The sequence below is a fragment of the Marmota flaviventris genome, chromosome 7 (assembly GCF_047511675.1).
Source record: "Marmota flaviventris isolate mMarFla1 chromosome 7, mMarFla1.hap1, whole genome shotgun sequence".
Taxonomy (NCBI): Eukaryota; Metazoa; Chordata; class Mammalia; order Rodentia; family Sciuridae; genus Marmota; species Marmota flaviventris.
Window position 1 is genome coordinate 39,253,894 of NC_092504.1, and position 16,108 is coordinate 39,270,001.

General features: G+C 34.1%; 1 protein-coding gene across 10 annotated transcripts in view; it reads right to left on the minus strand.

Annotated features, from left to right (window-relative positions):
* The window catches only part of Fryl (FRY like transcription coactivator), a 233,228-nt gene that overhangs the window by 83,708 nt on the left and 133,412 nt on the right, over positions 1-16,108 (minus strand). For 6 of the 10 annotated variants that reach the window (XM_071614271.1, XM_071614266.1, XM_071614265.1 and 3 more), the window contains 7 exons: positions 15,314-15,415; positions 11,817-11,861; positions 8,713-8,816; positions 8,306-8,414; positions 4,825-4,911; positions 2,092-2,263; positions 1,309-1,441 (listed from right to left, as the gene is read on the minus strand). In XM_071614271.1, coding sequence (XP_071470372.1) covers positions 1,309-1,441; positions 2,092-2,263; positions 4,825-4,911; positions 8,306-8,414; positions 8,713-8,816; positions 11,817-11,861; positions 15,314-15,415 — 752 coding nt within the window. The remainder of the gene's footprint in view (positions 1-1,308; positions 1,442-2,091; positions 2,264-4,824; positions 4,912-8,305; positions 8,415-8,712; positions 8,817-11,816; positions 11,862-15,313; positions 15,416-16,108) is intronic. The other 4 variants (XM_071614273.1, XM_071614270.1, XM_071614269.1 and 1 more) reach the window with 1 other exon arrangement.

Genomic DNA, 16,108 nt, shown 5'->3' on the forward strand with positions numbered 1-16,108 from the left:
CTCACGGACACCAGCACCCTGTGTGAACTGTGCAGATAAGCCACCATGGCCATTTCTTAGTTACAGAATTACCTCCTGGACCTTGTGACTGCTTGCTTTAAACACAACTACTAAAACATCTTGAAGGAAACCTGTTTGAATAACACTCTGGACCCATGAGTCCCTTTCTCTTTCTTTTTCCCTTCATAACACCCTTCTCTCTCTCTGTGTGTGTGTGTGTGTGTGTGTGTGTGTGTGTGGCCTCCAGGTGTGCTGTGTACAACCCCCACCTCTCCCTGAAGGACTTATAAGTAATAAAATCTTTATTTTCATCTTGTGTCTCTCCTCATGACTGAAAGACCCTAAAGACCCTAAATTAAAATGCACTAGAAGTGAAATTCAAATTGAATGTTAATGGAATTACAGAAGAAATAGCAGATAAGGGAATATTGATACTGCTGCCACTTCAGACACTACAAGAAAGTCAGAGGAATGGAATGCAAACTTACTGACTTACATGAGGAAAATGGTTCTGGTGACAAGAAGAAAGATATCTCAGAGAAGGGAATATAGACAAAAATTTCACATTACAGAAGTTCAGAGAAATTAGAATACAGCAGCATATAAAAACTGTATATTGCAACTAAAATGCACATTACATAAAATTTTAATATGCATATTTGTATCACAAAAGCACAATTATAGTTACATCAGACTGTAATGCAAATATTAGAACACATAAAAATCTCCCTTATAGAGAATATGCAAATGTTTTCTAGAAAACAAAAGAAGTTGCTGCTATAAAATACAGTCTCCTGAGGAGTAAGTCCCCAACAATATAGAAGACACTGGGATGACAAATATCGTGTGGGGATGGGGTAGAAGTAGTTTCTACAAGAAACTACTCAGACATTATTCCCCTATGTATACCCCCTGGTTCTAAGAGACAAAAATACCCAAGTTCTGGTTTTTGGAATTTCTTTGTCTTTTTTTGTGTTTTGTTTTTTTAATTAACTCTGGAAGTAAGAGCATTTGCTTCTGTCTTAATAACCTAATCATGCCCATACAACACACATCTGAATTTATTCACTGAATAAATGTAAGGCCTTTAGTTGGTAACTACACTGGGACCCAGAGTGACTTCTGTTACTGCACTAGTTGAACATTAAGTTAAAGAATAAAACTGACATGTGGAAGGAGTCACTGTATTCAAAAGTACAGCAGATGGCAACTTGGGAGAAGTTTAAAGAGAACAGGTAAGTAAGAATGAACCATCTGAACTTTTATGAAAAGTGAAATAGCAATGAAGGTAAATCATTTACTACGTACGTAATCATATCTTCAGGCTCCTTATTAGACATCTGCACACTAGTCATACACATTGGTCTTCCAACTTCTTTGTCCAAATGTCGGAGAATGCTATCTAATGCTTTTCTTACTTGAGGATAATAAACTGACATTCCTAGGGCAAAAAAAATCTCATAGTTAGAATACATCAGAAATTATAAAAATAATTGTTAGTTTGGGTAATAAAAGCCCATTGATCTTAAGTTAAACCCAGAATCTCATATATGCTAGGCAAGCACTCTACCACCGAGTCACATCCCCATTCCTTTTCAAAATTTCATTTTGAGTCAGGGTCTCTCTAAGTTGACCAGACTGGCCTCAAACTTGCAATCCTCTATCCTTTGTCTCTGGAGTAACTGGGATTACAGACATGTACCACCAAGCTTGAGTCTATCAATCTTTAAATGACATGAGCCTACTATTATCACAAAGAAGGAGTTTCAACTATAAAATATTCTTCTCCCTGATCAGCTTTAGTATTTTGGAATAAGTGGAGGAATTATACAAAAATTATGCAGAGAATACAAATTAACTAGAAGAAAGGATAAAATTGAGTGAAACATATCCTGTGAGAAATTAGATCTAACAAGAAGACTCTCAACATGAAGACATACAAACATTATCAAAAATGTATTTATTTGATACTAATGTATATACTAAAATAACCATATTTAGCAAATATATACTTTAGATTTGATCATATAATTTTAGAAAGAATATTAAATAATATTACAAAGTAATTTATTTCTTCCAGTTGACACTAACCTATGACTTTTGCCTCTTCATCTGTCAAAGTTTTATTAAGAAAAATTTTCTTCACACGAAGAGTATTTCCTGAGGGAAGAATAACTCCTGTTGTGGGCATGGGGGGTTCACCATCTTTCTGCTGCAAACTGTCGGCAATTACAAGGAAGACTCTGAGGCCTATGTTCATTCTCTTTAGAGGAAAAAAGTTTCAAAAGGAAGAAATCAGTGCCATACATTATCTTCTTTCATGTGAGAAATATCTTACCAAATAACACTAGGGGAGATGGCAGAAAGAAGACAGAAGGAAAAATAACCAGTCTAGGCACTAGAGTTTTGCTTTAGATTCAAATCCCCAAATCCCACCCATTCCCTTCTGGGGTCAAGTGTCTCTCCTATCCTCCAAGTGTATTCCACACCTCTTCCTTTTTCCTCAGCTTACCTTGACTTCTTCGGTCCATACTTTCCTCTTTCTAAGCAAATGACTTTTCTTTCAATTCACAAGAGGGAGAAAAAACAACTTTTCTCAACCTCTCTCCACAAACTGTACCAATCTACTCAAAATGGTACTTCTTATTCCTCCTCTTTGTTGTTGATACAGTGCAGGCAAAGAAGGCCTTCCTACTTTTTGAAATCCTATATGCTTTTGCATTTTCTGGAACATTCCACCATCAATGATCTCTTCTCATATTCAGGTTATCTTAATGCACTGGATATTCCCATACTGCTTCTCTGAAGCAATTCTCATTCATCAGTGACCAGTGGGCCTTCTCTGGAGTCCTACTGGATTTTCAGTAGCACAGGTACCACTAAGTGCTCCTCCCCACCTGACACACTCCCTTCCTTTGCTATTTTTTACCATGGACTGGCCATTTCATCACTACCTACATGTCAGACTCCTAAGCTTCCTCCTTCTATAGTTATGTATTTTCTCCCAAAGAAAGTTCACATACTCACAGATTCAAATACCATCCATCCCAGACCACCAACAAATCCCATGCCTCTCCTCTGAACCCAGACCCTCAGACCTGTGTGATTTCTCTTCTCAGACATCCAAAAGATGCCCCAGATTAGACTTAATATTTTCCTCAAACTTGATTGCTACTCGATATTCCATTTTTCAGTGAATGGCCTGCCTCACCTCTGTCTGCATCCCTACCACTTCAGCCCAAGATGTAACTCACTCCAACCTGCACCAGTGCTCTCTACGGCAGGGTGCAAGCCTCCCAGTGACTGGGTTAGGTAGTTCACTGGAATACAGGAAGAAAACATTTTTTGTTGTCTAAATAAAATGAAAACATTAAGCTTCACTCATCATTAGACATGGCAGGGCAATGAAGCCCTCCCTTTATCTACCTATCAGATGGTCAAGCTTCACTCAGTTGAAGGAGACCAGTGGAAGAAGCAGGAAGTTCTACAGTGTAGCAAGGTTAACTGTGGTTGCTTCACCTGTACCTTCTTTCTTGCAATTTGCAATTTGAATAAGAGGGCTAAGGGATAATTTAATGTGATTTTTAACTAAACCAGCTTTCACAAGCTTAAAAAGATTTCTAAATAGGGAATACAGATCGAATATAATCCTAATATAATAAGCCTGGATGATAACAATAACCCTTAAAACAAACCAACAGAATTAAAACTTTTCCTAGTCCTAGTAAGAACTTTGGTGAGGAAAAGATTTTACTTTCAGAAATCAACTTCAATGGAGAGAATATTTTTTAAAAAGAAAAAATCTTCTGTTCTTTGACTTTTGTTGCTGGAAGCCACGTTAAATATGTTATCTACAAAAACACTCCCATCTACCCAATTTAAGTAATAGCTTATTTTTAAAACCTACAAGTAAAAAACTTGAATAACTTTCAAATCCACTTGTTACCACAAACATATATCTTAGAATTCAATTATGAGGACCAGCATAGTACTTTAAAATAAATAAGAACAAAGATAACACCTATTTTGTCTTTTTTTAAAAAGTATTTTTTAAAAATATTTTTATTTATTTATGTGGGGCTGAAGATTGAACCCAGTGTCTCACATGTGCGAGGCAAGTGCTCTACCACTGAGCTAAAGCCCCAGTCCTACTTTGCCTTTTTATATTTTCAAATGTCGTCAGGAAATTAGGTCATAAAATATTTTGAAACATAAAGACTCAAGCATAAAATCAGCAAAGGTAGGATATAATATTTACTACATATTATTACTATTCTTTATTGTAAGCTCCTTCTGGGTAAAAGGATTCTTGTCTTTCTGTAACACCTGGAATAGTGCCTGGAATATTTTAGGTGCTCAAAAAATGCTGAATGGCTGATATTTATTAAAAAGCACCTCAAATAGAAATCATTCAAAGTAAAAGAAACCTAAGTTCATGTCAGAACTTCTAGAAGCCAGATGAGCTGAATATCTTGGAGAATTTAATCCCTCTGTTATTTCCTACAAGGCTTAATATGACCATTAAATAATTCAGCAGGGCTCAGAGAGGTGAAATAACTTGTTCTGAATCACAGTTGTAGTTAGAAGTAGAACTAAGATTTAAACCTAAAAGTTTTGATTCCAGAAACTTTGCTCAAAGGAAATAAGTAAATAGTACAGGGAGGTATATTATTACCATGTATTATTATATATGGTAGTAATTGTATATGGTATATAATTATTATATGTGGTATATATATTATATATGGTAGTAATTATATATGGCATATTATTATATATGGTATATAGAAATATACATTATTAGTATATTATATATATTCTTACCTCTGGATTAATGGTGAAAGTTTTAGTAGATTTTCCAACACTGAGAAGATCAAATATTATTTCTTTCATTGCAAAATCCAAACGTTCCTATTTTTTAAAAAAAACAAAAAACCGTAACTTGCTAGTATATATTAAGTCCCATCTAAAAATTGTGCATATAATAGTAACAAAAACAGCATGGTACGGGTACCAAAACAGGCGGGTGGACCAATGGTACAGAATAGAGGACACAGAAACCAATCCACAAAACTACAACTATCTTATATTTGATAAAGGGGCTAAAAGCATGCAATGGAGGAAGGATAGCATCTTCAACAAATGGTGCTGGGAAAACTGGAAATCCATATGCAACAAAATGAAACTGAATCCCTTTCTCTCACCATGCACAAAAGTGAATTCAAAATGGATCAAGGAGCTTGATATCAAATCAGAGACACGCCGTCTGATAGAAGAAAAAGTTGGCTACGATCTACATACTGTGGGGTCGGGCTCCAAATTCCTCAATAGGACACCCATTGCACAAAAGTTAATAACTAGAATCAACAAATGGGACTTACTCAAACTAAAAAGTTTTTTCTCAGCAAAAGAAACAATAAGAGAGGTAAATAGGGAGCCTACACCCTGGGAACAAATCTTTACTCCTCACACTTCAGATAGAGCCCTAATATCCAGAGTATACAAAGAACTCAAAAAATTAGACAATAAGAGAACAAACAACCCAATCAACAAATGGGCCAAGGACCTGAACAGACACTTCTCAGAGGAGGACATACAGTCAATCAACAAGTACATGAAAAAATGCTCACCATCTCTAGCTGTCAGAGAAATGCAAATCAAAACCACCCTAAGATACCATCTCACTCCAGTAAGATTGGCAGCCATTATATGGGGTAAAAATGGGAGCTCATAACCCACTTGAATCAAAGTGTGAAATATGATATATCAAGAACTATGTAATGTTTTGAACAGCCAACAATAAAAAATTAAAAAAAAAAAAAAAAAAAAACAAGTGCTGGCAAGGATGTGGGGAAAAGGGTACACTTGTACATTGCTGGTGGGACTGCAAATTGGTGCAGCCAATTTGGAAAGCAGTATGGAGATTTCTTGGAAAGCTGGGAATGGAGCCACCATTCGACCCAGCTATTCCCCTTCTTGGTCTATTCCCTAAAGACCTAAAAAGAGCTTGCTACAGGGACACTGCTACATCGATGTTCATAGTAGCACAATTCACAATAGCAAGACTGTGGAACCAACCTAGATGCCCTTCAATAGACGAATGGATAAAAAAATGTGGCATTTATACACAATGGAGTATTACTCTGCATTAAAAAATGACAAAATCATAGAATTTGCAGGGAAATGGATGGCATTAGAGCAGATTATGCTAAGTGAAGCTAGCCAATCCCTAAAAAACAAATGCCAAATGTCTTCTTTGATATAAGGAGAGTAACTAAGAACAGAGTAGGGACGAAGAGCATGAGAAGAAGATTAACATTTAACAGGGATGAGAGGTGGGAGGGAAAGGGAGAGAGAAGGGAAATTGCATGGAAATGGAAGGAGACCCTCAGGGTTATACAGTGGAGGGGGTAGAGAGAGAGGAGGGGAGGGGAGGGGAGAGGTGGGGAGGGGGGATGGTGGAGGATGGGAAAGGCAGCGGAGCACAACAGACACTAGTATGGCAATATGTAAATCAATGGATGTGTAACTGATGTGATTCTGCAATCTGTGTATGGGGTGAAGGTGGGAGTTCATAACCCACTTGAATCAAAGAGTGGAATATGATATGTCAAGAAATTTGTAATGTTTTGAACAACCAACAATAAAAAATTAAAAAATAAATAAATAAATAAAAATTGTGCATATAATGGCAATGATACAGGTTTGTGCCTTAAAAATATCCATACATTTAAACAGAAGAAAAATACATATGAATTAAGGTTAAAATATGACTTATCATTTATAATCTAAGTGAAAGAATTGGTAGAAGGATGATGAAAGGAAGTCCTAAGATGACAGGTGTATAGCAGGTCTTGAGGGCAGCAAGTCAGGGGCAGAAGGGCTCTGGCAAGGAGCTCTCCAAGGGAAAAAAAGATAAATCATCGGATTAACCAATGTTTGAGAGGAGTGTTACAGATCTACTGCTGTGCTGGGATGCGCACAATTCTAGAAACAAAGAAAAAGGCAACCTAATGACATTAGTTTTCTGAACATTAGATCTAAGACACAATTTGTTTTATCAGTCTTTTTGATACTCTTATCTAATTATCATTACTTCTCTGCTCTAATAAATTAAAATGTATTTGTTTAAATAGTCCTTTATTTCTTCACTGTAAAAAATAAGATTTCATTATAGATCATCTAAACTGTCATAGCTTCAGTGCTAAGAGAACATAATAATTTGTTCTAGAATGAGCATCTTTCTAAATTGAGGTAGTAATCTTACCCGTTTCTCCAGGGCTGATGTCCCAAAAAAGAATATGGCAAAAACCTTTGATTAGCTCACTCAACACACATTTAATCCCTTTCTAATAACCTCCTTTACGGCAGCAGCTACAAAGCTAAAATTATATTTCAGAGAATGCCTTACAAAAAAAGGCTTCAGTATGTGATGTAATCCTGCCAGGTGATGTACTAATGTGAGTCTGGGGTCATGAGGAAGAAAAAGTGCATGGGGGTGAAGAAGAGAGGAGGAATCAATTTTACCAGTGGGGATCATGGCATGATACTCATCCTATATGGCAACTTCCTTTTTTTTGGTACTAGTGATTGAACCCAGAGATGCTTAACCACTGAGCCACATCCCCAGCCCATTTTATTCTTTATTTTGATACAGGATCTCACTAAGTTGTTCATGGACCATCTTGCTATGTTGCTGAGGCTGGCTTTGAATTTGTGATCCCCCTACCTTAGCTTCCAGAGTCACTGGGATTACAGGCATGCATGATCTCGCCCAGAGTGACTTCCTTATTTAACAGTTTTTTGATTCTGGTAGGGGGAGCAGCTTCTGATAGTTCAATTCTACAGCTTCCAGTCATTAAAATAAGAACTTGTTTGAATCCTGCTAGTAATTCTGTGAGCTATGTGTCTTCCTTAAAAGGTCCCTGTGGGTTTAACTAGCTACTGTGGATTCTGTATCTGTACCTGAGAACCTGGGTGAAGACAGATTATAAAAATAATTTTCAAAGAAATCTTTTAGGATACTCAGTGATAATTAGTGAATGGACTAACATATTAGACACTCTGCCTTTCCTAAATTGAAAATGCTTAAACTTGTGCATCTTTCTGTCCTTCTCGAAGTATTTAAACTAACGATTAAAACCTATTTTGTCAACCTCCCTCAAAAAAATTAACATATTTTTCTTTTACTATTTAATAAGCAATCTTACCTTTCACCATTCAACATTAACCCATGTTTTGATGGCATGTTTTTAGATGTATAAAAAAAATTTTGAACTCCAATTTATGACAATAGATTACTCACCTGAGCAATGAACTGAATAATCTTCACAAATATGTTGAGAGGTGTGTCTCGAGGAACCACACTTCGGGAGCCTTTTGGAAAAAGTGCTGACACTATGCTCATGAGACGACTACAGGAAGAAAAGATTTCAACATAATGAAACCATGAAGTTAGCAGCATATTAGCAAAAAGGTCTTCCTATTCTTTATGTCAAGAGAACTTCTATTCCTTCCTCCAAATATTTAACTAAAATTCCGTTAGTGTGATTCTTTTTTAAACAAGATTTTCTTTTATTATTTCATTAATTTTGGTGCTGGGGATTAAACCAAGGGCGTTGTACATGCTAAGCATGTGTCGCTCTGCCACCAAGCCATGTCCCCCAGTCCCAACACTTTATCTTAAACATATTTTAAAACAAAGGTACTCACCTTTGAGTTACAGTGTTGCTTTCACATTTTATTCTAATTACATAAACCCACAACAATCTATACAAGGATTCCAGTGCAACTCGAGACATTTTAGGATCTTTATTCTGTTTAAAAACAAGACAGAATAAGAATACACTTATTAAAACACTTGCAACAACTAAGATCATATCTCTGCCAACAACTAAAAGCCTCCAACTCCGGTTACTAAATTCAATCTAAAAGATGTTTAAATATTTAGTAAGTGAAAGTAAAGATGGCTCAAAACTAATCATAAAATAAGGTGCTTCTAAGCCCTTCTTTATACCCTCAAAATAAGACACCAAAATATAGAATTCTAGCAATATTTCTAGGACTCCAAAGTTATACACACAAATTACTTAATAGTTCATACTACAATAGTCTAATTCTACAGCTTCCAGTCATTCAAATAAGAACTTGTTTGACATGACAGGAAGATTATTCATATTTAGAGTAATTCATTTGCAGCCCATATGCATTTAAAGTTTAAAAAACAAATGGTATTATAGTCATTTGCATATATGATATAATGCCAATTATTATTGAATGCATATTCTTATAAGAGAGACTATGTACAGGGAGTTAAAAGCATGATTCTAAAATTAAAAAGACCTGGAATCAAATCCAGATCCATCCTTGGGCACTGTTAAATCACTCTGTACCACAACTTCTTCATCTTTTAAATGGAAAAAATATGGCACCTGTCTCATGGATTAAGAAAATTAGTATCTATAAAGCACCAGGGACAGTACACAGTACCTGTTAGATGTTCACTAAGTGGTAGGTGTTACACCTCCAACTTTCATTTGGAAATCAGACCATTATCATTTAAATTATTATTATTGTTATTTGGAATCACAAAATTATTATTATTTCAGTCACAATTTGATCAGCAAACTGTTTCTTTCTAGGTGTTTTTAAAAGTACAATTCTTACATGACCACAGTCATATAATGAAATTTAATTGTGAATTTTAAAAATGTAGCTAATCACCTCCTTCATTAAGAGAAACTCTTTAAACATGTGTTGATTATTTGTAGAGTTCATTCATCAAGATACTGTACATTTACATTTTTATAATCTGGTTGAGGTATTTCTTATTGCTAAAGATTATTTTATATACATCAACTAATGAAGAGTTTTTAAAAATAACTTTAGCCATTCTGTTTGATTTTCTTGAGATATACTACAATAGATATCTATAATATATGATTAAAAGAAATGTGAAAAGATAACTGGGAGTATTTTCATAAAAGACTTACCTACTAGAAAACATAATTGCTTGTACATCTATATACATGAAGATTTGATAAAATTAGAAATGGAAATCAATTACTCAACTGGTCAAGAGTCTCAAATTAATCAACATTGATCTGCCAGATCAATAATGATCCCAAATTTCAAATACACTTCCTCAAGTAGTTTTCTACTTGTTAAAAATGTAACTGAAGTGGCATATAACATATGCATATTACTAATAAACAACCAATATAATGCTTTTTATAATAATGCTTTTAACAGAACATAACTTTTTTCTATCATCTAAATCCCAGATATCAAATATCAAAATATGAGTTCAGCAAGGAGTTAAGAAGGTAGGGAAAGATGAGTAGGCAGAGTACCGAAGATGTTTGGGGCAGTGAATAAACTGTGTTTAATACTATCATGGTGGATACATGTCAAAGCCCACAGAATGTACTAGACTAACATTAAACTCTAATGTAAAACTACCATCTTTGGGTGATAACATGCACTGGGGGAGGTTCATCAATGGTAATATCTGTACTACTCTGCTGAGGGATGTTGATAATGGGGGAGAGAATACAACTGTGGAAGAGGAAAAATATGGGAAATTTCTGTTCTTTCCTTTTGATCTTGCTGTGAACCTAAAACTGCTCTAAAAATATTTTTTTAAAAAACTAGTTCAACTAGTTTTTATATATATGCCAAGTTAAACTTACATTAAATTATATTTCTAAAATGTCAATGAAAATTATACATTAAAAATATTTGTCCTACTTAATGTAAATGAGGATTTAATAATGTGCTCATATAAAAGATTAAATATAAACATACTTCAACTATTTGAACTGATAAACTATCTGGCATAAAAAAAATTGAGTTTCAGACTTTCCAAGATGGACTACAAAGTTAACACCATCACAATATGCAAAAAGCAAGATGATAAGTGATTAAAAAAAAAAGCAATTATTAATGATTTTCAATTGCCACAATGCTGTTATATATGTTCAAATAAAAAAAGAATCCTAAATTGATCTGAACCTTACATGAGGAGATGAAATTTCCTAGTCACAATTTTGGTGTAACTTGAATAATCAGATTTTCACATAAATAAAAGCCAAATAACATTAACATACAACAAAGTTTTGATAAGTCAGTTAAATATGACCTTTGTGGGAATCATTTAATGTTTCTTCCCTTTTTTCTACTCTGGACTTAAAAATAATTTGTTAAAAACTCAAACCCGGGCTGGGGCTAGGGCTCAGTAGTAGAGTGCTTGCCTAGCATGTGTGAGGCACTGGGTTCAATCCTCAGCATCACATAAAAATAAAAAAAATAAAGGTATTGTGTCCTACAACTAAAAAATAAATTTTAAATAAATAAATTAATTAAATAGAGATACTGTGTCCATCTACAACCAAAAATATGTTTTAAGAAACCTCAAACCCATGTGATAAAAGTTTTTAAAAAATTCATTCATCAAGATCACATTTAAAATCTAAGCTACTATCTCCTTAATTGCAATGGAAAATGATCATCTAACACTTACTTTGATTTATAACAGTTATGTAATATGAATTAAACAATATTTTTAAGCAGTAAAGTCTGGTGCAGAATCAGCATTCAGTATCATTTCTTTCTCTTACATCCACCTTCTTGGGGCTACATTAATCATAAACCTCTAAAGAATGCTCTGCTGTGGGCCACCCTTTCTTTAACATTAACAGAAGCAGGTTTGAACAAATACATTAGACATGCAATGCAACAATGGGTAAAGGAAAAACAAATGCCACACTTAAAGAAAATAAAGCAATATTTTACTTTGTAACATCAACACAACTCACCTGGAGTGTTTCTATTTGTTTTCTGATACTGTTGTTAGATGGCATCTAAATAAAGCAATGTGAGACAGCAAACATAAACATGAGATGCAGCACATGCATGTTAGATGAAAATAAGCACAAAACAAGACGGCTCTTCACCAAGGTCTCTATTTAGAAGAAATTTGAAACTTTCAAGATGGTGGCCAGAAACTCTAAGGGGAAAAAAATCTACAATTTGGGCATCATGGGATATATACCTACAACACTCAAACTAACAGCAAACAGTTAAAATTTTAACTGCCTAATTTTTCCTCTTAAAACACTACTCGTGAGTTCAAACAACTTCAATTTTTTTAAAGAAAATAAGTATCGATTATTTTTAACTGTGATCTACTCCTATTATTCCTTTATCTCCCTTAATAATTCTTCAAAAACCTGAAAATCACTTTTCACTTAAGCACCTAAACTGATAAAATAGATATAGAAAGCTACCAAATACTCTTTGGGACATAAATAAGAAATATAACTCTTTAGTGAAAATAAAATGATACTCTTTTACATGTTATTTCTGGGCATACAGGAAGCAAGCCCATTTTTCATGGTCACCAGCTTAAAAAAAAATGGTATAGTAATATCTTAAAAGCGCCTTGAAAATTCACCATATTTATTTTATGATTCTAGAGATAATGCCTTTTTAAAATCCCAGAATTATAGCCAAAAGATTTTCTTAAAATATTCAGTACAGCAACATTCCTCATAGTACATCTGCAGATAATATGGTAGACCAGAGAGAGCAGAAATTATATAACGATAGGCAAATCTGGATGCAAAGCTCTATCATTTACTGGCTTCCTAAACATGGGTTACATATATTCTATTCAGTGAAAATTAAATGAGATAATGAATCTAGCATCCAGTAAACATTAACAAAAATTAGTCCTAATAAATGAGTCTAATCAGTGAAAAACTGTTGTAGATGTTTTTTAAATCAAGAGATTATTTGAATCAAATAAAATAATTGATCACCTTTATCAATTTAGGTAAGGCCTTCATTCTGGATCAATTTTTCCAATATAGAAACAAAATAAATTATAACTGTTATAACTGACAACTACCATAATTTTTCCTTGAATGCTTGAAACTTCTTACTTCAACTATGCAAACAGCCACATTACTGAAAACTTAATAGACAAAAGCCAAGTCATAAAATTTCTGCTGAATAGAGCCTTAATGTAAGCTAAGGGTTAATGGCCAAGACAATTATATTCCAAATATTCATGCTAAGTGGCTCTTATCTCCTTTAGTCTAGCAGATTGCTATCATGCCATTAATGAAAATGGACAATATGCCAGAAATATTTAACAGGAGATAAGGATTCAAAGAAAACAGAGCAATTTAAATGAAAGCCTTAAGACAAAAAAAAAAAAAAGTTAAGGTACCGCGAAAGTATTGCAAATATGTTAGGTGGAAATGTGTATATATATTTAAAAAAATTCCAACAGCAACAGAAAAGTATGAATTGTCATGAAACAAAGCAACCTTCCAGAAACACTTAAATGCATGTCTTAAAAATATTTTTTTAAGTATGAAAACTTATACTACCCAGAAAATGATCCATTACCTTTAGTACCTATATCTGTAGGAATTATCAAAATAAGGACAGAAACAAATATGATGCAATTAATTAAATAAAATTTCTTTCCTTGTTGCAAGACATAAAGAGTTAAATCAGCTTCACTGATTCGGTTCTGATAATTTTCGAAAGTAAAGCAAAGAAGGTATATCAATTCTTATCCAAATATGAATAATAGCAAAATACGTCTAGAAGGAGACAAAAGTATTTTTCAAAGACATATATTTAGTATGCCTTACTAAGAAATCAAAGCAGTTTTGAAAATGATACGTAAAATTATGAAATCAATATACAGGATTATACCCAGTGAATCTTTCCAGAAGTATGAAAACAGCAGTCCTAGTTCTCACAATACCAACATGAGTTGTCTGGCCAGAGAGAGGTCATTTAATCTACCTATGCCTCACTTTCACTATTAAAGATTTTTAGTCTCAAGTCAAACTTAGAGGAATAACAAGAAAGGAAATGTCATGTCTGCAAAGCTTTTCAGCAAATATTCACAGTCTCATCTAACTGTCTATGAAAGGAGTATCCACACTGAGCATTCACATAACATAAGGTGAGTATTCTCTCCTCTGTGTCAGATATTAACTATATTCCTATCCAAAGAAGAAAAGAGGGTCCTGCTAGCACAGCAGGAAAGAAGAAAGTCCTATCTCTTACAGATACTGTCAACACTAAGGGAGACTGAACCTGGATATGTCAAATAGTGTTGGCAGCAAGTATTCCTTCATTCAAATCACAATTATTTTAGGAGCTTTTACATTCACGTGGATCCAATAGCCCACTTAAAATTTGACCAGTTATAGTTAAACTAAATGCACTTTTTGTGATATTTTATTATCAAAGCTCTTTTCATATTATTCAGACTTGAGCCAACATTTCTGAAATTTTCTCAAAACAGAAGAAAAGCCAGGTGCATTGAAGTACACCTGTAATCCCAATGATTCAGGAGGCTGAGGCAGGAGGAGTGCATGTTTGAGTTCAGCCTCAGCAACTTAGCAATGCCCTAAACTACTTGATAAGACCCTGTCTAAAAAATATGTCCGGGCACAGTGGCACATGTCTATAATCCCAGCGGCTCGGGAGGCTGAGATAGGAGGATCTCCAGTTCAAAACCAGCCCGAGCAATGGTGAGACACTAAGCAACTTGGTGAGACCCTGTCTCTAATAAAATACAAAATAGAGCTGGGGATGTGGCTCAGTGGTCAAGTGCCCAAGTGCCCCTGAGTTTAATCCCCAGTACAAAAATAAATAAATAAATAAAGGGCTGGGGATGTAGCTTAGTGGATTAAAGCACCTCTGGGTTGAATTCCCAGTACCAAATAAATAAGTGAACAAACCAACAAAAGACAAAATAAATATATGGAAGGTTTTATGATATTAAGTAACACTTTCATAATTTTTTCCCCCAGTAGTAGTGATCAAACCCATGGATATTCAACTACATTGAGTTACATTCCCATCCCTTTCTGTTTTTAATTTTGAAACAGGGTCTAGGTTGAATTGTGATTACAGGTGTGCATCATCTCATCTGGCGATATCTTGTAATTCTTAAGAAATTTATTTATTAACCAATATTGCTAGATCTAATATAATATAAATGATGATCCACGAAAATACACAGTTTTGTCTTAAGTCAAACTACATTTTCCATCAAAAGTTCATGCACTTCTATATGTGATTCCCTAAAGGAGAACTAAATGTGGCAAAGTATTATTCAAATGCACCAACAAAAAATAAAGGTTTTGTCTATCTACAACTAAAAAAACATTTTTTTTTTTTTTAGAAAAGGAAGCTTTTGTTATATACTGTTCAATGTATTTGTGGAAATGAATACATCTTATTCTGTAATTCACAGGTGAGAAATGTAATTACATCTTACCTTTAAATGTGACAAACAGTTCTGTAGGAAAATATGCCAGTTATTTAAAAAAAACTGTTTCTGACTGACACATAAAAGGCAGGTAATTAGTGGATATAAAGCCTATAGGAGATAGGAAAAGAGAAAATTAACATTTTTTCGTGAAAAAATTATGACTTTTAAATGATTATTTCATTTATTCTTATGAACAAACAAGGAAACTAAAATAACTTACTATGTGGTTTTCCCATTTGTAATAATATAATTTCATAGAATAATGTCAGAAAGAATGATAAAGGATACATTTTCTGTAAGAACAATTTTTTTTTTGTGTTGAAAGTTTTTATTAGTACATTATAGTTATACATAATAGTGGAAAGAAAACTTTTTGAACTACCATCTCCCACAGTTAAAACATGTTCATATTTCTCCTTGGACCCTTTTGTCCATTGTCCAGTATGGTGGTTATGAACACAGGTCCTAGGATCAAAGGAGAGACTGGCATTGAAGTCCTGGCTTTCTATTTGCCAAGCCTATGGCTACATTAAGCACTAAACATGTAAAGTAGGAGATGATAATCACAAATGTCCTACACTGCCACAAGGCTTTAAGATACACAACACAAGGGACTTAGCTCAAGGCCTGGCACAATCAATGCTTATTATTGCTAGATCTCTAGTTTAGATAGTCAAGTATTTGCCCAGTTTTCTAAACTTTCTCCAAGCTATAGAAAAGTAACATGGAATGAAGGGTTAAATGGAAAAAATGCTTTCAATCTCAGAATAGAAGAGATGTTGTTAGAGAATGTCTCCTTTA